Source organism: Aspergillus nidulans, chromosome II (genome assembly GCF_000011425.1).
Source record: "Aspergillus nidulans FGSC A4 chromosome II".
In the NCBI taxonomy this organism is placed as follows: domain Eukaryota; kingdom Fungi; phylum Ascomycota; class Eurotiomycetes; order Eurotiales; family Aspergillaceae; genus Aspergillus; species Aspergillus nidulans.
The window spans coordinates 3,170,108-3,193,041 of NC_066258.1; the positions used below are offsets into that span (position 1 = coordinate 3,170,108).

The following is a 22,934-nucleotide window of genomic DNA, read 5'->3' on the forward strand; positions in this document are numbered from 1 at the left end:
AACGTTATCTTTCCGGAAATGAGCGTAGCGAAAATACTAACTCCGACCGCGGCAAAAGAGTCCTTGGAAATAAATTGTCTAACCATAAGTCAAATGCTCATTTCGTCTATGCCAACAATGGGAATTCGTGGGCTATTTACACAACAACAGAAAGGATCTAGAGCCACCCACTCGCTGTCTACAATCAGCAAAGTGTCCAAAAGAGACAATAAAGAGCATTGGGATCACTCATATGGACCCTGAAAACGGATACCTCACAGCTCCCTTTTTTTCCGCTTGCAAGAATAAGTCATGCAAGAAAAGGGCTCTTTTATCCCTATTTGACACTCACATACAAAGACACAGACATAGACAGAATAGCCATCACAACAGGGTATCAACACCATGAGAAAATGCTTTCAAAAGAGAAAGAGGAGTAGTAGAAGTAGGAGAGCGACAAGGAAAGAAAGAGCGTTAATCGTGAGGAGCATATATGGCAGAGATGCGAAACGGCAACGGCTGAGGACTGAATGCCCTTTAGCCGAGAACTAGAGCAAACATATACACCAGAAGATGCGAAAAACAGCAAGTGCTAAGCCACCATATGTTATAAGACAGTTAACGGAGACCTGTTCTAGGTTGGTCTGTCTTCCTGTTTATGCTTTTGAGTGACCCACAATGGTTCAATCAGCGGCGGCGGGGGGCGAGTGCGGAGCATTGGCTGTAGAAATTGTAATTATAGGATGGTGATCGTCATCAGAATTCATTCCGTAGCTCTTCGCGTGACTGCTGCTGGTTGGCATCGCGGTCTTTGCCCTTGCGCCTGGAGGGTGCAGGCACGAAATCGAAGAAATTCCGGTATTTACTCGTTGTCTCCCTAGTCATACTAGACCTACGGGACTTGGCAGCATCGGGAAATTCAAGTGAATATGTTGAAGAGTTTTTTGAGCTCCCCGTGCTATCCCGAGGTTCAGACCACCTTGGTATTGAAAAAGGTACTCGGCTCTGGTCCCAAGTGGCAGAAGAGGAACTCGGAGGGGTCTCCTCATCGGCTTCAGGAGCATAATCAGTTGAACGCCGCGGGAGGGACGGCCGAGAGGCAAAGTATCCGATGGAGTTGCGGTGGCTTCCGGTAAAAGACGCCGCTGATGGCACAACGGTTTCGGAGATGGGCGCTGAAGAAGGCGCCGCGGCCGGAGTAGCAGGTTTGGATGAGCTTTCTTCGTAAAGTGTCACAGAACGCTCCAGAGAATCAACCAATTCTTCCCACTTAACTTCGAGGTTGCCGCTGGGACGCTCCGCCAACTCCGCCCTGCTTAAGCATTCTTTAGTTCTCTGTTGTAAGCGGATAGCAATCTCATGGAATTTCATAACTGCAGGGTCTAATTCTTCCAGTTGTGAAAGTCTGCCTGGCGCAACTTCTAGCCATATTCTGATCAGATTGGCGAAGCTTCGTGCATGGTCGATCAGGAAAGGAAGGCTGGGGAATCCCTCGCGCGACGGTGGCGGAAGACGACCGAGAATCTGGATGGGAGTGGCATAGGATGGCGTGACGATGGGAGTCGGGCGATCGGCCGGGATTGCACAAATGGAGTCGACAAATGTCTTGAACTCATTCCGGTTGCTGTTAAGGAATTTGTTCATCGGCTCCATCCACGGCTCTTTGCTTCCGAATGTTGTCATGTTGGCTAGGCCCTGTAGGGCTTTGGCAATCAGTGTTAGGGTGCGTTGGGCGCGCGGTCGGGGATGATCTAGACGCGCATCAGTAAGGTGTTACAACCGTAGAGAAATTAATGTAGATTTACCTTTCAACAGTCCGAACAGTTTCGGATTCAGGATTGCCGGACAAAAGAACCGCAAGAAGAGGAATCCAGATACACTGCTGTACGTGACTGAGCGGAGGAAATCGCCATAACGGTCATCAGCACAAGCTCGAATGTGTCGAAAAATAAGTCTTAACTCCGCCGGGCATCGTGAGGCTGAACTAGCTATGGACTTCCAAACACTCGTAGTAAGGCTGACCAGATTTTTCCAGTTGCGCTCGAGATCGTCTGCCCGATGTATCCGAGACGGATCAACTTCGCATTCAGGATCGGTTTCATCGATTTCGTAAAGACGTTCACCAATCGTTTCTTCTAGGTATTCCTTGCCCAGCCGACGCATGTGGAAATCAAGAGCTTTGGTGAGAAGCGAGTTTCCTCGGAAAAGGAGATTTGCTTCTAGGGTTGCAGTGCGTCCTAGATCGCGAACTAGGACCTCTCTATCTTGACCGTGCTCTCTGGTGTCGTTGGAATGGAGCCGCGATGTATACCGAAGTCTGTTGGCCGTGGACTCCTTGTGAATACCATCAATCTCATCTTCAACGAGCGCGGATATCCATTCGACCGTCGACCCTGACACTTGATAAATATTTATAAGTGCTTCAGACAGCTGATTCAATTCCGAAGACATAATCTGAGCCATGTTGACAGTGAGGCCGTTACCAAACGAGTGGAGAATTTCGGACATTGGTGCGTACTCCTGAGACATGAGCACAACTGTCTCCTCCATCCGAGCTTTCATCAACATCTCGCCGACACATTGATCTCTATCGTCCAGAATCGGCCACCACTTTTCGGTTTCCGTACCTGGTTCTAGGTCGTCGAGTCGGATATCCACCCTTCCACACATGGCGTCTTGAGAAGATACCTCAACATCATCCAATAGACGCGTTGGATTTGTGTCCTGGCTCAAAGCATATGTACCATGCGCCACTAACGACCAATCACGTTGTGCTGGGTTGAGAGTTTTCACCATTATGGAAACCTGAGACAGAACCGGCGGAAGATCGTTGAAAGTAAACTCTTCTCGCCAGAAGGGATTGGATGTACGGTACTTTACAGCCGTTCTCGCCCGAATCTCGCCATCTAGAAGGACCTCCGTGTAGTAATCGTTGGTTGCGGATGCCGCGGCCGCATTAAAGTGAGACCGCGACTGTTTACGACTCCTAGGCGTCTCATCGACGCCTTTATTACCGAACATCTTCGCTTCAGTTACCTTGACGGTTAGCATCCTCTCGATTCGGAACATATCGGTAAGGGATGTTGTGTTGGCATTGCCAGAGTCAACTGAGCCTGGTGTCTTTACAGTGTCATCCTCGGGCGGATTCGCCGGGCCATACAGTTCCGGTGTGGTAAAGGCCCGCAGCAGCACAAACCACACTTCGAAGAGTACTCGAGACTCTAACGCGAGATAAAGCGGGCGGGTCAATCCGGACACAGAATGCACTGCGTATTGCGGGTATATCGCTATGCAAAATTCATCTTCCAAGACAGAAGATTCTAATTTCTGGATTGCGCAGCGTGACAGCTGAGACAATTGGATGCAGGTCACGAGCGTGATGTCGGACTCGGTGAAAAGTCGAAAAGCGCCATTCTCCTGCAGCGTGCAGCTCACCTTTTGCCAGGACGAGGATAGAGCGCGCTGCTGCCGGAAAGTTGAGATCCGACGACCAGAAGACGGTCGAACACCTGAGGCACTAGGCCTATCCCAAAGAAGCATTTTCCCTACTTTTATGATGGCGGCGTCTTTTTGAACAGTACTTTCAGAGTTCCTCCGACGGTCAACCACGCGACGGTCGATCATCGTAACAGACTGCGGCTTCGTCATCTTATTTTGCACGCCCTTGGGGCGTATTGGCTGCCAGCATAGTAGGGCCGCGAGCCAGGAGTCGAATGTCTCACTCACGTGAGGTCGCAATTCAACTCCAAGACCTGATGTGAAGGTAGAAACACTGAGATAATTCGTTCGCGTTTCTGGATCCACAAGAGAACGAACTTGGCAACCACGTAAGTCCGGGATCAGCGTCTTTGCCAGAGCTGGCTCGCCTTTCGCTTGGTAAATCAGACTGCCCATTGCGACATTGATAGCACAGTAACCTGAAGACCAAGCAGTGGTGGATGATGTTCGGAAAGAGAGAATGCCATGCATTCTTCCGCATGTGGTCTTCATAAGCTGCAATATTTTGGAGCTATCCGTATTTAACAAAGACGAAGACTCTAATCCCGAGCTTCCAGGAGACCTGCTCAACCGTGGACGGCTGGGGGTTCGGGGAGAGAATACGGGAGATTGTATAGACGGGAAACCGATAGAAGATGCCGATTGATCCTCCGCATTCTTAGGCTGAGGAGTTGTGTTGATAGAGCCCAGGCGATTTCGCGTACGAGCAAGAAAGGAACTTGACGATATATCGCTTCGTTGGTCGTCCAGGGTTGTAGTGCGGGATCGGGCCCGCTGGCTCCTCAGTTCCAAATGTGTGTCATCTTCATCCCCTGTGGAGTAATACAGGTTATAGTCGCGTCGAGATTCTCGCTCAGGGCCTCTTATTCGAGCGGCGGTACGCGGTGAAGGTGCAGCACTGGAAGGAAGAGGCTCCGTCTCCGATACAGGCGAATTGTTCCCAGCTTCCGAGGAGTCAGGGGTCACGGTCCGAATGGTTGTTTCCCTGAAGCTGTCCGGGTATACCATGCCGTGGCGGTCTTTGGAGGACGACTTCTTGCTCGGCCTACGTTCCACCGGACGGCTGTAAGCTCCCTGGTGCATTGAGTTCCGCTTGTACCCGTTCGAGCTCTCCGACTCCATCTTTATCCGCGGGCGGCAGCGACGCTCCAAGAGAAGTCGCTACAAGACGCAAGCAGGCGAAAGCACATATATCTAGTATAGTCTGGTTACGTTACCTTGCAGCGGCAGGCTGGGACCCGACACAAAATGCGCAGCCGACCTCGAACAATTGAGAGCGTTGGTCGTCCAATGGGTCGCTAGATGAACGCATGGAGTCCGGATAGGGGGTGATTGATAAAGTCGCACATTCGGTCGAGGCCGGACGTTCTGGGGTACAGATGGGAGCTGAAGCAACGACACGGGCCACCGGGAGGCTGTAGGTTCAGGGGGCCGTCGTATCGGCTGAGGTAAGAGGGCAGCGAGGCGAATCGTCAGACTATACAAAAGGCGACGGATGCAAAAGCTGTTGACAACGTTGAAGTGGCTGAGTATGTTATCGAACAGTCAATTTCGCATGGCGGTGTTGTTGCTCGATAGCTATGGAAGAGCGGATTAGCTTCTTGGGGAGGGGAAGAGTGTGGAGGAGAGAAAAAGTGGTACGGAAGCACGGCGGACGGTCTGTCTGGGCTGGTTCAACCGCCCGCCAGCAGCGTGATATCATTGGACTGTCCGTTGGAGAAGGGGACCGTACTGCCTGTTTTGTTCACTCTTCAGCCAGCTCTGGCCTTTGCCCAACGTGTGGTCGTACCAGGTTAATTGATTACGCCTGAAGATTGCTCGATCGATTTCGATTCCGTCGTCACTGCGCGGGTTGGGAGGACGGCAGATCGTACGGCGTACGTCAGAACGAAATCCTGGGGTGGAAGTACCTAGAAGGTACTTTCTGGAGTTAGTACTTTCAGGATTTCTTCTGTTTTGTACAACAGAGGGTTTCGGTTATCGGGTACTGGGTAAGCGAGAGGAGGACACAAACGGCGCGGGTATGAGAAGGAGAGAAAGGTGGGGAGGAGCGGAAGATCATGAGGGAGAGAGACGACAGGATTTGGAGAGAACGAGATGGGCGCAGAATAGCGACACCACTAATGAGTCGTGGGGATAGACTGCTCAGCAAGACGAGTTCTCCATGTACGGAGAGAATCCACCCTTTCGATTCTTCATTCTCTGTACTAGTATGCTAGCCTCGCATTGTTCTTGATTACTACGATCTTAAAAACGATCTAATTGCCGCGACCAAGGACAAAAAGTGAATGGTGCTTTTGAATTAATTATTATTCTAACAGAAAGCGACGATACCATAACGAACACCTGAGTCGGTGTGTCGAAAGAGTAGATCTATCGCTCTCATTGGAGCCCACTCTCTATCAAGGGCCCTTTTCTCTCCTGCTGGCGGTCGAATCACGCCGCCTTCTGTAGAGAAGCTCCCACACTTCTGTAACTCTGTTTCTCTTCCTTCTCTCCGAGCGTCGTGCCGGAGAAGTCTCGGCTTACAACCATTATTATTCGATGCTATCGCCAGCTTGGACAGGGATAGGCTCAATTCCTAGTCTCCTAGCTGGTCTGGACTCATACTGGACTCATACTGGACTCCAACAGCGATGGCCAGTGCATCTTAAGATCATCAGGATGCCTGCAACCTGCAAGTCATCGCGGGATTGCTGGGGTAGTCTACTAGAGTGGATTTGTTGACGGCCGAATATCGGCCCCTCTACTACTAACAAAATCACGGTACCGCCGTTCCCGCTTGTTTATGAATGCGATTAAACCTATTTTTGCGGCCGCCAAACATGATTCAGGCCGGTGGGTTTAAAAGTGATGACTGAGTCAACAGTAAACTGAGTTCGGCACCTCGCGGTCCTCCGGCCTTCTAGAAAGACCAAACGCACCTTGCTTCCATTCGAATTGCACGTAGAATCATCGAAGAATCCCAATGTCTCGTACGATATGGCGCTGTGAGTACATATTCTTGTAATTTTACCCCTCACCCGTACTAAACAGCGGTAAACGTATTTACACAGCGGTAAAGCTTGTTAGGATCCTGGTCCCTGAACGGATAAAATTGACCTCATAGACCTGCAGCACACTCCACATAGCTGCAAGCCCAAAACCAGAGACCTCTAGGAGCCAACACTACTGTAACATTACTGGGCAACTAGGTCTATGGTAGTAACCGTTCCTGGAGGTCGTCGTAGTAACCCAAAATAAGATCACATGATTGTTTATGCCTCAGGCTATAAGGCTCTTAAAGCTTGCATCATAATCCGCGTGCCCACAGCTGCGGCTCCCGAGCTTCTATCAATGTCATGGGATCAAGGCTGCTCATAGCCTTATCAGCTGCCACTTGCTGTTACCTGTCACGATATTATAACGGACAGTATTTGACCATCGGTGTCTCTGAAAGCCGGAGAGGCAACCCTTCATCCGTTCCCAACGCTTAGTTCTATCACCTTCGTCACCCTCTGGACTAGCTCCATTTGTCGGATCTCCGCAGCTCGCTATCTACCATCTACATCGTTTGATGACGGCCATCTGAGAATGATTCTGGCTTTGAGGCCGCAAACATATATCTATACTGTCTTGTTATGCTGATGATAGGAAGATCTGCGCAGGAAGGCTTTAGCCCAACATGATGGCCTCGAACGTCCTGTCTCGCTTGCTTCCCCAAACTGGCCAGTCAGTATACGAGACGATACGTCAACATGACAATGATTCCGATGCTTCGGACGTAGAGGAACGCGCTGGCTTGGTTTATGATGATGATGTCAACCTGGGGAATCGCTTCAGCGATCGTGAACTCGAAGAAGCTATGGCTGATGCTACTCGGGAGGGATCTTCGAGCCCGAGCGATACGTTCTTGACGCCTCAAATCGCACAAAGAGGGGAACGCTCAGCTAGTTCCGGGCCTCGCATGCGCAAACCCAACAACCCCAGGTTCATGCGTTCAGTAACACCGCGGCCCGAGTTTGTCGAGGATGACCTTGACGATGACCACGATGACGATGTCCCCGCGTCTCTCCTGATGGAAGGCCAACATGACGATGAGTATCTGAGGACGCGACTTCCTCCTCCGCCTTCGCATCACTTCTCCGACCCGCAGCCTTCTCGCTCTGCTCGTTCTCCTCGTCGCGAACACATTCGGTGGGATAACACCAGGGAGCAACGGCCGTCACACGATCTTCCTCGACGGAACCAACTCAGAAGCCTTTGGTCAGCCGGCCACCCTAATATGCTTTGGTAAATCCGAAGGAGAAAGCAATGTGGATGTGGGCGAATGTGGAGAACTTGGATAACTTTTTGAAAGAAGTCTATACATACTTTTTGGGAAATGGAATCTGGTCTATCCTGTTGAACCGGCTACTGAGCATTCTGTGCGTCCACGTCCATTTGCGGTTATGACAATTCATTCTGTGGCTGACGATCAGTAGAACGTTCGCATTCGTCGTGGGGTTTACAACGTTTCTTACAAACTGCATCGACTATCGTCTCGTTCGCACCAGCAAATCACTAGACCAAATACTGATTTCAAAGTGTACCAGCCGCATGTCCGCATCTTCTACTTTCTTGCTTTGGTTGCTCTGCCTTTTCTGGATTGGAAAGATCTTCCAATTAATATTGGATATCAGGAGGCTCAAGAACATGCACGATTTCTACCACTACTTGCTCGGGGTATCCGACGCGGAGATTCAGACAATCTCCTGGCAAGAAGTCGTCAGTCGTCTTATGACGCTGAGAGACGCCAACCCCGCTACTGCGGGCGCTGTATCAGCATTTAATCGGCGGTTATTGGGCAGCCAATCCAAACAACGAATGGATGCTCACGACATTGCAAACCGTTTGATGCGCAAAGAAAACTATCTGATCGCTCTTATCAACAAGGATATTCTAGATCTAACGCTTCCAATACCGTTTCTGCGGAACAGACAATTATTTTCCCGTATCCTGGAATGGAATATTAATCTATGCATTATGGATTATGTTTTTAATGAACAAGGCCAGGTACGACCATTGTTCTTGAAGGATACCCACCGAAAAGCCCTGAGTGATGGCTTGCGACGACGCTTCAGGTTTTATGGCATCTTGAATATCTTCATAGCGCCTTTCATCGTCGTCTATTTCATGATGCATTATTTCTTCCGATATTTCAACGAGTTCAAGAACTCCCCGTCACAGCTTTCCTCACGCCAGTACACGCCACTCGCCGAATGGAAGTTTCGTGAGTTCAACGAGCTATGGCATCTTTTTGAGAAGCGAATCAACTTGTCGTACCCGTATGCGACCCGCTACGTGGACCAGTTTCCAAAAGACAAGACCGTCCAAGTTGCTGGCTTTGTAGCGTTTATTTCAGGAGCGCTGGCCTCTGTTTTAGCTCTAGCGTCTATCCTAGATCCAGAGCTGTTTCTTGGATTCGAGCTAACGCACGATCGGACGACTCTCTTTTATCTTGGTGTCTTCGGCTCTGTCTGGGCGTTTGCTCGGGGAATGGTGCCAGAGGAAACGCTTGTATTCGATCCGGAGTATGCTCTACTCGAAGTCATCCAGTTCACTCACTATTTCCCAAGCCACTGGAAAGGGAAATTGCACAGCGATGACGTTCGGAGAGAATTTGCTGTATTGTATCAGATGAAGATCATCATCTTCATGGAAGAGATACTGAGCATGATTTTTACGCCCTTCATCCTGTGGTTCAGTCTGCCCAAATGCAGCGAACGTGTTATCGACTTCTTCCGGGAGTTCACTGTGCACGTCGACGGCATGGGCTATCTTTGCTCTTTCGCTGTGTTCGATTTCAAAAAGGGCACAAATGTTATCCCGCAAGGGCATATCAACCAGCGCGACGCGCGGCAGGACCCTCGTGTGGACTATTTCTCTACAAAAGATGGCAAGATGCTCGCTTCATACTACGGTTTCTTGGATAATTACGGCGGAAATCCTCGTGCTACCAATGCAAACAAGCGCGCGTTCCATCCTCCGCCAACGTTCCCGTCCTTGGGATCCCCACCATTTGTCGGCGCTAGCAACATCGGGAACCGACAGGACCCGATCCAGGCTCGCGTTAACACGGCTTCTGCAGCTCTCGGCCAGCAATCAATGTTGGGTGCCACTCGATTGGGAGCTCTCGGCGTCGGTGACACTCAATCTCCTGCCCCCTCGCTCCTCCTCGACCCGCAACATCAGCCATCAGCATCAGGGTTCCGAGCCACAAACCACATTGCACCACATCATCGTCAACGTCTGGGCCGTCCTCCACCAGCTCCTGTGTCCGAATCTATCATCGATGATAATGAGCCATCTATCGCAGCCGCGCGTCGCCCTGCTCCTAGGCGAAAATCAGGGCAACTACATACAAACTCTGGGTCAAGCGAAGCTCTCGGCGCTGGCGACAGTAACGTCGAAGACTCGTGGGGGATGAAATCAGGTGGCGAAGTAAATGACGAAGACGCAGAGGAAAATGTAGACGATGTAGTAGGGGGCGCAGGGGTTCTTGGACTGATTCAGCAGTTCCAGAAGGTAAATAAGGATAACCGACCTCGTGCAGCTGTTGGACTCTAAGAGACCTTCTGTCAATTATTATATAAAAAACAGTACAGGTCATAGAACTCTTCTGTCTGCTGTCCACGTCACAAGACAGGGCTAGTAAGGCCATAATAGAATCGAATAAGCGCAGAGCAAGGCCACACCCTACACGGACCCTAGATCACCTGCCATCAACGATGTGAAGTCCCGACATTTGTGCAGCTGATCGAAAAATTTAGCGATTGCACTCGGACACTCTCGTCATGATTAGGGCCGTTGTTCAGGGGCCATCGATTGGCCACATCCTGCCGTAATTTACGATTCAGGGTCGAGACCCTTAATTCTGGGGAACCGATATACCTGAACGCGGGGGCAATCAGATACAAACCAACCCAGACCGCTGGGCGTGGTATGAGATGCGAGCATCTATGTCGGTGTACCTTCTGAATGACAATGAATGTATTTTACTTCTCGAAAAGAATCCCTTGGGCACTGAATTGTGCGGAGAATGATGCCCTGATATGATACAACTAGCTCCGCTCCGTCAAGCCACAAGGGTCTGGGCAGCTCCGCTATAAATCAAAATCGCCTGCACGAACAGACGAATAACCAAGAAAACGCCCGAGCGCGAGCGTTTCTTCTTCCTCTAAGCCTTGCAGCTGGCTCTGCGTCTTTGATCAACCCTTTAGCTGAATTTCCCCAGAACTTCAGCCCTCTGCATCCTGTCCTTACCGCAACTCGTTAACCTGCGCGACCTCGCGCGACCACAGCCTTAGGTTTCGAGATGCCATGAAAATCAGAAATTGAACCCCCTTTCCATTACTATCATTCTCTGCATTCTGCGAGTGATCTGTCCTTCGACGTTCCTTCTTTCCAGCGCTGCGGCGCCTTCACTCTCGTTGCCTACGTTTGACCACGGTCCTACCTCTCCTACTGCTGATTATTAGGCTCCTCCCTACGCCTCCAATACAGGGAAGTCGCCGGCCATGTTTCGTGCACGACGATCTCGCATCTCGCTGGTGTTTGCCGTTATATTTGTCCTCCTCATATTCCACTTTAGCCGCTCTCGCAGTTACGATCAGCCTGCAATCTTGCAGGTACCTCCGCCGCCCGTCGATCACCATAATCCCCCTTTCCCCGACCAGAACCTCAAAGATCCATACGAAAACGACAATAGTGCGACCGGCAGTGGGGCTCCTCCGCCTGCGTTGGTAGAGCCAGAAGAATACCAACGACCACCACTTTACACAGATTCAGATGACAGCCCAACTCCGTCAAAAGAACGCCTGGACACCCCGAGCAATGTCCCATCTCAGGAGCCTGAATTTGATGCCGCCAGACTTCAGACGGGTGCGCAGACCCAAAATAAACATGAAGATGATGAGGATATTGTCCCAATTTCTCACTGGAAGCCGATGCCCGAACGGCATCCAGTCAGTCCGGAGGCTTTGATCAAGCTGCCAACCGGGCAATCAAAGGAACTCCCCCAACTGCAAGCTAAGTTCAAGGACGAGTCGTCCTCGGACAAGATGCAGCGGCTGCAACAACTTGACACTATCAAGTCGGCGTTCTTACATGCGTGGAACGGTTACAAGATCTCTGCCATGGGTCATGATGAGGTTAGACCTCTGCGCGGTGGTTTCAAGGACACATTCAATGGCTGGGGCGCGACCCTTGTCGACGCCTTGGATACCCTGTGGATCATGGATCTCAAAGAGGAGTTCTCCATGGCAGTCGACTACGTCAAGAAAATCGATTTTACCACCAGCACCAAGAAAGAGATTCCGGTCTTTGAAACCACTATTCGCTACCTAGGCGGGATGCTCGGGGCCTATGATATTTCGGGACACAAATACGATATACTTTTGGAAAAGTCTGTTGAGCTTGCGGATGTCTTGATGGACGCCTTCGACACACCGAACCGGATGCCAACCCTCTATTATAAATGGAGCCCAGAGTATGCTTCAGAGTTTCGCCGGGGGGACTTTAAGGCTGTTCTCGCCGAGCTTGGCTCTCTCTCTCTCGAGTTCACGCGTTTGGCGCAGTTGACCAAACAGGACAAGTACTACGATGCAATTGCACGAATCACAAATGAGCTCGAAAAGTATCAGGATTTGACAAAGCTTCCCGGCTTGTGGCCTCTCAACCTGGACGCATCCGGGTGCAGGCGAGTTCCCGGCGTCTCGCGAGAGCCTGCTGCGGCTGGGCAGCCAGTCAGATGGTCCTCTGACGAGATCAACTCGACGAGCTCGGTATCGTATCGTACAAGACAAATTCATGAGGGCGGAGAGCCTGTCCGTCATGACAATGATTCGTTTGAAACGGGTTTTCCTGTATCAGTCGATACTCGGACTCCTCCCCCAAAGCAAGATTGCACCGGAGGCCTCAACGATCAGCTCTCAGGCATTGACAAGTTCGGACTCGGAGCCCTTGGTGACTCTACGTACGAGTACTTACCGAAAGAGTATATGTTGCTCGGCGGTAACAACGACCAGTACCTCAACATGTATCAGAAGGCCATGGACACAGTGCGAGAATATCTTGTTTATCAGCCAATGCTCAAGAATAATCGCGATGTCCGCTTCTTAGCGACAGTTAGTATGACAAAGAGCCTTGATGCAAACCCTCCGGGGCGTACCACTTTCGCGTACGAAGGCACTCACCTCACCTGTTTTGCTGGTGGTATGCTTGCCATTGGCGCCAAGTTGTTTGGGCTTGATAAGGATCTAAAGCTGGGTAGTCAACTGACGGACGGCTGTGTCTGGGCATATGAAGCCACAAAGTCCGGAATCATGCCGGAAGCATTCCAACTGGTCCCTTGTAAGAAAGGCGAGCCATGCGAATGGGATGAGGACGCATACTACATGGCCATGGATCCTTATGCCGACAAGCGGCCAATATCACATAACAAACGCTCCGCCGGCCCTGAAAAGGGGAATTGGCACGTCGTCGCCACAGCCGAATCGTCTTCGCCCCAGGAAGATAAAACACAGAAATCAACCACTACTGAGGGTCGACACACCGGTACAACTACCGGGGCAGGCGCGCTCTCGCACGAGGAATTCGTCACGGGAAAAATCCTCAACGACCGACTCCCGCCGGGCATGACAGGGATCTCGGCTCGGCAGTACCTCCTTCGCCCGGAGGCGATCGAGTCTGTCTTCATCATGTTCCGCCTCACGGGCGATCCTTCCTGGCGCGAAAAGGGTTGGAAGATGTTCCAGGCTGTCGACAAAGCCACGAAGACGGAGCTGGCGAACTCGGCCATTTCCGACGTAACCGTCGATAATCCACGCCCGGTGGACAGTATGGAATCATTCTGGCTTGCGGAGACTCTGAAATACTTCTACCTTCTTTTCAGCGATCCAAGCCTGGTGAGCCTTGACGAATATGTCTTGTAAGTGATGCTTGACTTAATCGACTGCTTGATGCTGACTTTTCCCTTAGGAACACCGAGGCTCATCCGTTCAAGCGACCCAAGTACTGAAGTACTAATTTAAATGATCTTTTAGCCTGTATCTATACATGGCCGCTCCGCGTGTAGAAGCATTGATACCATTAAGACAGTATCGCTGCATTTTGCTGTACCATTTGAGCTTGCCAGAGGAACCTCTTTGTATCTTTTCTGTCCTTAAAGTGATCCTTTTCCACAAGATACTTTCAGCACGTATATAATTGCATTGTATAACAAGATCTCTGATCCTCGGTGCTCTGAAGTAAATATAGAAAGGACGTTGAGTAGTGCCGCACTAGAGCAACCTTGAGTGGGTTTCAGCCCGCTTTATTTAGTCAGTCTTGCTCTCGTCGTCATCGCCAATCGGGCAACCTGCCACTCCTTCACTTCTCCCGTTCTTCTTCTCCCTCTCCCGCTCGCTCTTTTCCCAGTTTTATTCTCAATCTTGTGTTCTTCCACGCAGGAGACATCATCGCTTTTGCGTCTCTTCCTCCAAACGGAGCCCACGACCAACTTGTGTGACGGGCGCAAGACGGGATGAGTGAAGCAGAGACCCAACAGGCCCGAGGACAACGACCGAGTTGTGGGAAATGGAGCTTGAGGTCTCCGTGGATAATGAGCAGCAATTCTGGACCAGTATGATTGTGCTTCCCGTATTTTCTGCGCTTGTGGTCTCCGTTCTGAGAACTGACCTGTTCCGCATCCGCGCAGGCATCCAAGAGATTGTATCCGCCCCTTGCTCGACGGAAGACTTAATCGATGATGCGTTACGGGCGTATCTAAGTCTGACGACTAAATATAAAGGTATCGGGCATTATTTTGCAAATACTACGGTCCGTCGCATGTGCTAATCAACTTCCGCACCCCTCCAGAGCAATATCTCCAGTCCGAGTTTGAGGTTACAACATGTTCGCTCACACTGGTTTCGTCGGCAATCTTTGTCGCTCATAAGGACTATGTCCGGCGGCAGATGATATACGCTTTATTGCAGGTACCGCTCGCTGTTTATACTATTCTCGAGGAATCGCTATTCATACTCCAGACAGGAAGATGATCCCGTGACGCTTCATATGATTGCATCTTTCCTTCTCTTCGATGGCCGGCACCATGAGATTCCACTTTATATGATGAATGAGGAGGGTGCGTTCCCGCGGTTACTCGAGTTGCTTCAAGTGCAATCGCTACGCATGGACGATGAAAGCGCGGCGAATTTACACCGGCTTTTGATGGACCTTTTGTATGAGTTGTCACGGATACAGAAAATCAAAATTGAAGACCTCAGTGAGTTTTCAACGCTTTAATCTGTTGCCGTGCTGGAATTGCTAATATGTTCATGATAAGTTCTTGTGGACGACGATTTTGTGCGGGGTCTTTTCGATATCATTGAGCATGTGTCGTATGATGCCAATGACCCATATCACTATCCTGTCATTCGTGTACTGGTACGTTCCTCTTTGCCGCCTCTCTGCAGGTCACTTGCTGAATTGCGCGACAGTTGGTCCTTAATGAGCAGTTCATGATATCAGCTCATAACCCTGATGGGGAGCAATCGCCATTGACCCCCTTGACCAACAAGGTCATTAAAGTCCTTTCCATGCACGGGAACTCGTATAAGACGTTTGGAGAGAATATCATCCTACTAATAAATAGAGAAGGTATCTCGCCCGTTGCGCCGTTTCGTCCATATTATGCGCTGACACTTGGCTAGCTGAGACTTCGTTGCAGCTCCTCACTCTTAAACTCCTATATCTTATCTTCACGACACCAAGCACCTATGAGTATTTCTTCACCAATGACCTCCATGTCTTGGTTGATATTCTCATACGGAACCTTCTTGACCTTCCGGAAGAAGCTTCGGCTTTGCGACATACTTACCTCAGGGTCCTCTATCCGCTGATCGCTCATACGCAATTAAGATTACCGCCGCACTACAAGCGCGATGAACTCAAACGTATGCTTAGCCTGCTTGTCCGAGGTCAGCTGACTGGTGACGCTGCTGCCGACTCTGAAAAGATCATGCACTTTGATGAAGTCGACGAAACAACTCGAAGGCTAGTCCTTCGATGCGCCGCCGTTGACTGGCTGCGCGATGAACCTGAGCCGCACGAGTCTAGCCGGCCCTCACAAAGGGAGGATAGCTCGATTTTGTCTTTCCCTTCAATTGACAGCGCTCTCCTGTCGGATGCCGACATAGGGACGTCATTGGAATCATCCCAGTCAATCGGTTCAAACAGTACACGGGAAAGTTCACTTGAAGACTTATCATCACCTCCAGGCGAAGACCGAGACCGTTCAGCATCTGCAGACGAGACACCACGCAAGCATAACCAAATCGAGCGGCTAGGGATGCACCTCACTCCTGCCTCATCGTCTTCCCTCAGTGTGGACGAAATCGCGTCCCAGCGCGAAAAGCCAGGAGTGATCACACCAAGCCGCCACGACGGGCCTGTACCCAGGACACAAGTAAGCCCCACCAAGCACAAAGTAAAACCGCTGCCCCCGAAGACAAGACGCTCGCGCGGCCGAAGGGCAACAGTAGACGAAACCGCCTCCCCTATCTCGAAGACAAGCATTTCAGAGGAAAGGGGGAACAGCAGTCCTAGCCCTTTCACAACAACACCTATCATCACTACCTCTGATCAATTCAGCCCCGATATCGAACGGCGAGACTCATCCTCCACGATTCATAGTCAAACTCACGCCCTGCCAGTCCCTCCAGTTCAACATCAACAACCCCCACCAACAACTAACAAAACAACCCGCCGCTCAGCCTCTAATCCGCCTCCGGCGGTCCCGCCTCCTCGCCGCTCCACCCACCATCACCTCCACTTCTCCAGCCACTGCACACCCGTTGCAAGCTTAAGCCCTTCGCGCCTTCCATCGCAACAAGGTAGCATCACCCCCACTGCCACCGGCACTCAAGCCCAGCTTCCGAACCAAGGTCAAAACCAGAGCCACAAGCAAGCTCAAAAGCCCGAACCACCACGGACACGCCGTTCGGGCCGCAAACATACATTCACCGATTCGTCAGACACGTCGCTGTCCAGTCACAGCCAAGGCGTGAATAGTATTAGCAGCTGTGCGAGCAACGGCAGCGGAAGTAGCGGTGTTGCCACAACGTTCTTGCATCCGGATTATCAGTATCAGTATTCTCATAACAATTCGTCTGCTCCTGCTCCTGGATTTGCTGCCGCGGCGGTTGGGATTGTGGAAAGAGAAGATGGGAAGACTGCAGAACCTGAATCAGGCGCGAATGGGCATCAGCTTATCAGTGTTGAAGAGGCTTTGCAGAAGGTCTCGCTGCACTAATATACCGAAACGAGCGGGTTTGGTCGAGGCATAATATCTTAATGACCAGTATATCTTATATATAATTCCTCCTGTCGGTATATGTCTAACTACTTAATCAAGTCGAAACAATTTAAACAGCCTACATCATGGCCGGCGTACTCTCTTGCCTTTTATCGATAAGACTATGGTAGATCCGGTGTGCTATTATTTCAGGATATGTACATGTCCTGGCGACATCTGATAAAGTATTTAAGCATTGGCAGATTGTTGGGGGGGGAAACCGAACAAGAGACAGAAATAGAAAGCCCAACCTCGCTAAAGAGTGCTAACTCATTGAACTCCAATAGATTCAAAAAAAAACACCATATCAAGTGAGCCGTTGTCCAGAAGCGCTCGTAATGCCGTACGTCACGGATCCAAACTAACAGCCTCCAAGCCCGCCGTCATGTCATTTACCGCAGTAACAGGAGCAGGCTTCTTCCTAGGCGAAACACTCCTTGGCTTGGGCTTAATCTGCTGCAGTAGACCCTTACACATGCCGCATCTATGTCTTCCAGGGTCGATGCTCTTGGAGTGACGTCCGTAGTTCTGGCAGCAGTCCACACAGGTCCAGACGTATTTGTAGTCGATCTTGTAGTTGTGTTTCGTAGTTACCTCAATTCGACTACCATAGATTGGGTGGTCTTTTAGTGCTTCCTTGCATTTTCTTCCCCATGCCTGGAAGCTAGCGCCGTGTGGTTGGTTGCGGATATTCGAAATGATGTAGTTGGCAAGATGGCAGTACTCATGTGCCAAGGTATTGATCAGTCTGTCCTCGTCGTCAATAATTCTTTCAGCCAGTTCGATGGTGGCATAGTGCTTTATGGTAACTGATGGCGTCTCACTGCCTGATGAGCTGGAGCTATTGGCCGGGGACATGGACCGGCTGTCCGTCACGGACCTATCTCGTTTCCAGTTTGCACGTCCGGCCGTGGTCTGAAGTGTCTTACTCCAGACGATACGAACACCACCGGTCTCTGCAGAGCGCTTTTGAACCTCGCCCCCGGAAACGGCATCGTCGAGAACCTTGAGGAAATCCTCTGCAAGTGCTGCTTTTTTGTCGTCAAACGACTTCTTGCGTGCCAATGCAGCCCTTTTTGCCTCGGCTTCTGCTTTCTTCAGTGCGGTCTTACTAGGGGTTTTTACCGGTTGCTTAGCCCCTGATATTTTCGGCTTGGCTCGAGAGTCGTAGTCAGACTCATCAAACTCTTGCAATAGTGAATCTACTTTCCGTGGAGAGTGTTCGTCGATCCAGTTGTTAGTGATTTCCAGACTCCAAAAGGCGTCCGAACTCTCACGGTATGGTGTCGGCGGTATTTGAACTTTGTCCTTTCTGGGAGAGCGCAGGAGACTCCTTGAAGGACTGGAGGGCGGTGTCTGGAAGGGGGAGTCTCTAGGCCGTGGGGAAGATGGTGATTTCGAGACCGCTACAGCCCTGCCTAGAGTTAGTATAGCAAGCACGGCTTTGACGCCGGAAGAGGCATACCCGAACAGGTCATTTTGAAGCTGGGATGACGGATCACTGTCTTCCAGATTCAAACGATCCATTTTCTCAGAGACGTCTGCTTCTTTCTGGAATAGTTTCCTTGAGACACTGTTCCGTTTCGGGGACGGTACCGCAATCGCAGCCGGTACAGACGGCTCAAGACGAAGGTCTGGCCGTCGTGAAGACTCTCGCAAAGCATTCCCTAGCTCAAGCGTAGGGTTCGGTCGCCTTCCCCGGAATAACCTTCTCTTTTGTGTTGGTGGAGGCACCTTGCGTTCCTCTTCCTCTTCCTCAGATTCATCTTCTGATGTTTCATGATAGCTCGGCTCGTCATTGTCGCTAACAATAAAGTCATCGAGCGAATTGTAGCTGTCATCATTCTCATTCTCATTTTCTGATTCCTGTTGCGACTGTCGGTACGTCGTAAATTGCTGCGCGGCTCGACTCCTTGTGGGCGAACGTCGTGTCGAAGACGCATCAGACGGGTTTCTAGATAGTGAAGTAGGTTCCGGATCCAGCTCCTCCTCCAGCGGGTCATTCTCCTTATCATAATTGTATAGTTCTGATTTCCGGCTTGTCCGCGCTCGAGGTTGCTGTGGTACGGGTAAGATCATGGAATTGGTGCGTGCCAGCTTTAGAGGCGTCGCCTTCTTCGCTTTAGGCGTATCCCGCTCAGTCGTCCCGTCGCTATCAGCAAATATATCAAAGTTCTGCTCGGAGAACGTCTTTGCCCTCGTCCTTGTTGACTTGCTTCGCACCAATCGAGGCTTTTCTGCCGGCTCTTCGTCGAATAATGTCCCCCTAGGCATTATCATTGTCCACGGTTTTTGCGGCTCTCCGCGGCGCTCCTTAATTGTCGATGGCGGGGGAGAAACATATCGCTCCGTCAGACGCTGCGGTCTTGTCCTTGCTGAGTCTTCTTGTTTCTTCTGGCCCCTGGTGTTGAGGCGCGCCATGGTGGCTTATGGCAGAATGCCCGTTCTCGATCTGGAGACCAGCCTCTAAACTTATCCTTCTAATCAGCTACCGATGTTATTTCAGATACGAGGTCGCAATAATAGTCCACCCGAGAAGATTCGTCGCCGTGGGAGGTGATGGCTGTCCACAGAAACTACGGTTGGCACGGCAACAAAGAAGACAAGCGACCCGCGCTGCATCGGCAGATAACCAACGACCATTCATGCAATGATCAGTCGGCCAGTCAGTAAACGCTTTTATTGAATAATGGGTTGAGCAAAAATTCGTGCGAATGCATTTTGACAAATATTGATGGTGGACCTGCTCGTGTGCAGCACTAGGTCGGCCACTTTGTACCTGGTCACTCCATCCTGGATCGCCTTCTGATAAGTGCTATTGATACTTTGATCTCTGAGTATACAGTATACTATCAAGGCTCTTTTCATATTTTAGCTTGGTGTTTATTTTATTATTATTATTCTTATTATTTTTTTCCATGTTTCAGTCTACAGCCAAATTCGCCAGAGGTTAAGTATGTGTTTGCATATTCGCGCAAGTATATATAATGGGAAAAAAGTGAAATCCTCTTAAAATCTAGCCAAGTTACCAACCTAACGCACAACGTATTTTATGCAATAACAATAAAGTCTCCATTACCTTAAGCCGTATACGAAAAAGCTGGCTACTACTGGTAACAGCAGAACCCCGATTCAAAATCCATTACAAGGTAGTAATGTGACAAGCAAAGAATGTTTCATGAGCAGAAGCAGAATTATACAATACTAGTTGCTCGGGTTATCTATCAAACAGCCAAGCGAAACATGATAACGATTGGTGGGCACATAAGATACAATTACTGTACACATCCACATTACAGTCGCAACAGTGTTGCGCTGCAGTGTAATGCGTAAGTACGGTAGATCAAGAATAATCAATCTACAAGAGAATCATAGCAGCGCCGGCAAAAATGGCAGTGGTAACATACGCGCCAACCTGGAAGACACCAACATGGACACTTCCAGGGGACAGAGCGAATGCAGCTCCCTCAGAGGTGTCGGCACCAGCATCTCCGCTGCCGCCGGAACCACCGCTTGCAGCCGTAGGCGAAGCTTTGACAGAGCCCGTTCCATCAGAGCCAGCCTGACTCAGTAGGGAAGAGCAAGCAGCTGTCGGCTCACTGGTGCTCTGGCTCGTGGCAGCGCCATCAAAGTCACACGCGTCCTGTCCGTTACCCTGTTCGGCCTGGGCCTCGTAGTATTGGTTCATGGCAAAAGAAAGCTGCTGCTTGGGAGTGCAGACACTGTAAGCACCATATTTGCCTGTGGTGGCATTGCCCGAAACGCCTTCACAGAACTTGCCGCCCTGGTAGCCGCAGACAGTGCTGAAGGTGGAGGAGAGCTTCTTGCCAGAGATGTCAGACTTGGCGACACAAGAGAGGCTCTTTTCCATGCAGCTGCAGAGATCCGAGTTGGGCGAAGGAGGGAGAGGAGAGGCGGCGGCGAGCCATTTCTTTCCGGTGGTTGGGCAAGACTCAAGCGCGGTGTTTGTGGGGTTGTAGTCGGCCTTCTTGGTACCGGAGGGTGTTGCAGAGGCAAGTTGCTTGGAGAGATAGCTGAAGTCTTCAAGGGTCTTGGCGTTTCCGTTGTTGATAGAGACCAGACCTAGTTTCTGTTAGAAAGTAGATGCAGATGTGCCAGAGGGACATACCGTAGTTGTTATCCTCCTGGAAGTACATGTAGACAATACCGCCGGACCAGACCTCGGCCATCTTGTCGCCATAGAGTGCCTCGACTTCAGTGAACTTGCGCGGAGTGACTGCATTGCAACCATATTCGGCGAAGAAGACAGGAATGGAGTAGTCCTTGAACTCCTCGGTGCGGGACTTGTAGCCAGACTTCTCGTAGTTGGAGTCGCCACACCACGAGTAAACGTTGTAACCCCAAAAGTCAATGCTGTCTTCCTCTTCACCGCAGTTGAAGTAATCGGCCATATCCACACGAATAGATGAGTCGTCATTGGTAGCATATCCAACCCCCATCGGGCGGTAGTTCTTGGCCTTGATATACCGCTTCATGTCACGCACAGCGGCCTTGACAAAGGCACTCGCATCAGTTGTCTCGGGGTCGTTGGATACTTCGTTGCCTGCAAAGAAACCAATAACGTTGCTGTACTGGGACAGTTCGTCCACAACAGATGCGTAGCGCTGGTAGAGATCAAAGTCCCACTTGGGGTCGTTACGGATGATAGACTCTGAAGGAGAAGACAAGTCCGCAATGACGTAGATTCCAGCATCACTGAGGAGGCTCATGCACTCCTTGTGGTCCGCCTTAGGGTCGACTGCGTAGACACGGATAGTGTTGGCATTGAGCTTCTGGAGGTAAGGGACATCACGTTTGCATGCCTCCACATCGGCCAGGGGGTCCTTGTAGTTGTTTGTATCAGACTTTGGACCGGAATATTCCTCTGTATAGGTCAGCCATAGAAGCTCGGTTATGGCATCAACGGCCAAGTCAGGAGGGCTCACGTTGGTAGGCGACACCGCGGATATAGCTGCGCTTCACGTCAGTACAAGTCTCCGTCGATACTCATGGAAAGAAGATCGTACAATTGGGTGTCATTGCTCTTGTAGAAGAATTTAGAGCCCTGCACAAGGTTAGATACTGCCTCATCCTAGCTTAGTTTGTCGTGGCATTCTGCCGTCTCGTACCTTGATAACGATAGGGTCCAGGTCAGCGGTGACAACGCTGCTGGCAAAGAAGGCAGCGCCCGCAAGGATGCTGGAGAACTTCATGTTGGGACACTGTTAAGCATGCAAGGCTCAAGTGAAGATGCGACCGTAGGGTCCGAACTCGTTGTGGTATGCCTGTAACTGATGGAAAGAGTGGCGCGCAAGACCAGCTTTACTAACAAAGGAATGGAAGGTGCGAAGGACAGTAAGCGGAAGTGAGTGAAAAGGTGCAATAGCACTAAAAGTCAGATAGAACAATCAAGCGAGCAAAAGAATGAATGTTGATTCTTGAGAGAATGGCGAGAAAAGAGAGATCGGGACCGGGCGCCAGGGCAGAGAGGGAATTCATACTTCATGGACGGAGGACCCCAGGCTACAGGGTAAGCCTCAAGAGGCCGCTCCATTCGACGGCGAATTTGCTAGATCACTGTGAGCCATGTCCACTCTTGCGTGCTTGTAGGCTTGTAGTGGAATTTCGCGAGGTTGATCGCAAGGGATTTTCGGTGATGTGCATCTCTGGAGGTTATCATTTGGCAAACCACGGTGAGACTTCTCCACGACGGGATGCGCTGATATCAAGAGGCACAACAACGCGCAAGCTGGTCCCACGGGCTTCGAGATTCAGGGGAGAAGGGTCCAAGCAAAGCTTATTTATCCTCGCTGGCGTATATAAATAGGTCATTGGGATAGTCAGTTCATCGCAGGCTCGGGACTGGGATTGCCGTTAGGCTCTCGCGTTCACAGCCGACTCCAGGCGTCCATAGCCATCTGGACAGTAAGGTCTAGACTCCTCGTAGGAGGAAAATCATCGGACTGTTCAAGATGATCAGGATGGTATAAGAGGGCAGGAATGCGAATTTACGTGAATTGCAACGCAAGATACCTGTTGGTTCAGCTTCCTGTCTCAGGCTCGATGCATTATGGCATCAATACCCGGCCAGATGCGCTCT

The 22,934-nt window shown here is 50.6% G+C and overlaps 5 protein-coding genes and 1 pseudogene across 6 annotated transcripts, besides 1 other annotated feature; 3 read left to right on the forward strand and 3 right to left on the reverse strand.

The window, feature by feature from the left end:
• Positions 1-22,934: part of a sequence feature (contig 1.61 483..865047(-1)) that runs on past both edges of the window.
• Positions 736-4,599, reverse strand: ANIA_03735 (GTPase-activating protein BUD2; the record flags this gene model as incomplete). Its single annotated transcript, XM_656247.1, has 2 exons — positions 736-1,730; positions 1,785-4,599. 2 exons carry the CDS (start codon positions 4,597-4,599, stop codon positions 736-738), a joined length of 3,810 nt encoding a protein of 1,269 aa, XP_661339.1.
• Positions 7,142-10,065, forward strand: ANIA_03734 (annotated as a pseudogene). Its single transcript has 2 exons — positions 7,142-7,883; positions 7,941-10,065. Coding segments are annotated over exons 1-2 (2,867 nt in total).
• On the forward strand, positions 11,016-13,712 carry ANIA_03733 (protein mns1A; the record flags this gene model as incomplete). The annotated part of the gene is made up of 2 exons (XM_656245.2): positions 11,016-13,426; positions 13,477-13,712. The coding sequence occupies 2 exons, from the start codon at positions 11,016-11,018 to the stop codon at positions 13,514-13,516; spliced, it is 2,451 nt and encodes an 816-aa protein (XP_661337.1). The 3' UTR covers positions 13,517-13,712.
• Positions 14,074-16,792, forward strand: ANIA_03732 (DUF2013 domain-containing protein; the record flags this gene model as incomplete). Its single annotated transcript, XM_656244.1, has 6 exons — positions 14,074-14,258; positions 14,288-14,474; positions 14,530-14,764; positions 14,825-14,925; positions 14,979-15,138; positions 15,192-16,792. 6 exons carry the CDS (start codon positions 14,074-14,076, stop codon positions 16,790-16,792), a joined length of 2,469 nt encoding a protein of 822 aa, XP_661336.1.
• Positions 16,956-19,255, reverse strand: ANIA_03731 (SprT family zinc-dependent metalloprotease; the record flags this gene model as incomplete). The annotated part of the gene is made up of 1 exon (XM_656243.2): positions 16,956-19,255. The coding sequence occupies one exon, from the start codon at positions 19,253-19,255 to the stop codon at positions 17,183-17,185; it is 2,073 nt and encodes a 690-aa protein (XP_661335.1). The 3' UTR covers positions 16,956-17,182.
• Positions 19,995-22,275, reverse strand: ANIA_03730 (1,3-beta-glucanosyltransferase gelC). Its single transcript, XM_656242.2, has 5 exons — positions 21,964-22,275; positions 21,862-21,899; positions 21,781-21,806; positions 20,964-21,719; positions 19,995-20,917 (listed from the first exon to the last, which is right to left on the reverse strand). The coding sequence occupies exons 1-5, from the start codon at positions 22,045-22,047 to the stop codon at positions 20,193-20,195; spliced, it is 1,629 nt and encodes a 542-aa protein (XP_661334.1). The 5' UTR covers positions 22,048-22,275; the 3' UTR covers positions 19,995-20,192.

Bases quoted from the DNA above. Each gene is read 5' to 3' on its own strand.
- ANIA_03730 (XM_656242.2), bottom strand. From the start codon at position 22,047: ATGAAGTTCTCCAGCATCCTTGCGGGCGCTGCCTTCTTTGCCAGCAGC. The intron at 21,807-21,861 runs GTACGATCTTCT...CGTGAAGCGCAG, and splicing joins AAGAGCAATGACACCCAATT to CTATATCCGCGGTGTCGCCT. The intron at 21,720-21,780 runs GTGAGCCCTCCT...TGACCTATACAG, and splicing joins CCGCGGTGTCGCCTACCAAC to AGGAATATTCCGGTCCAAAG.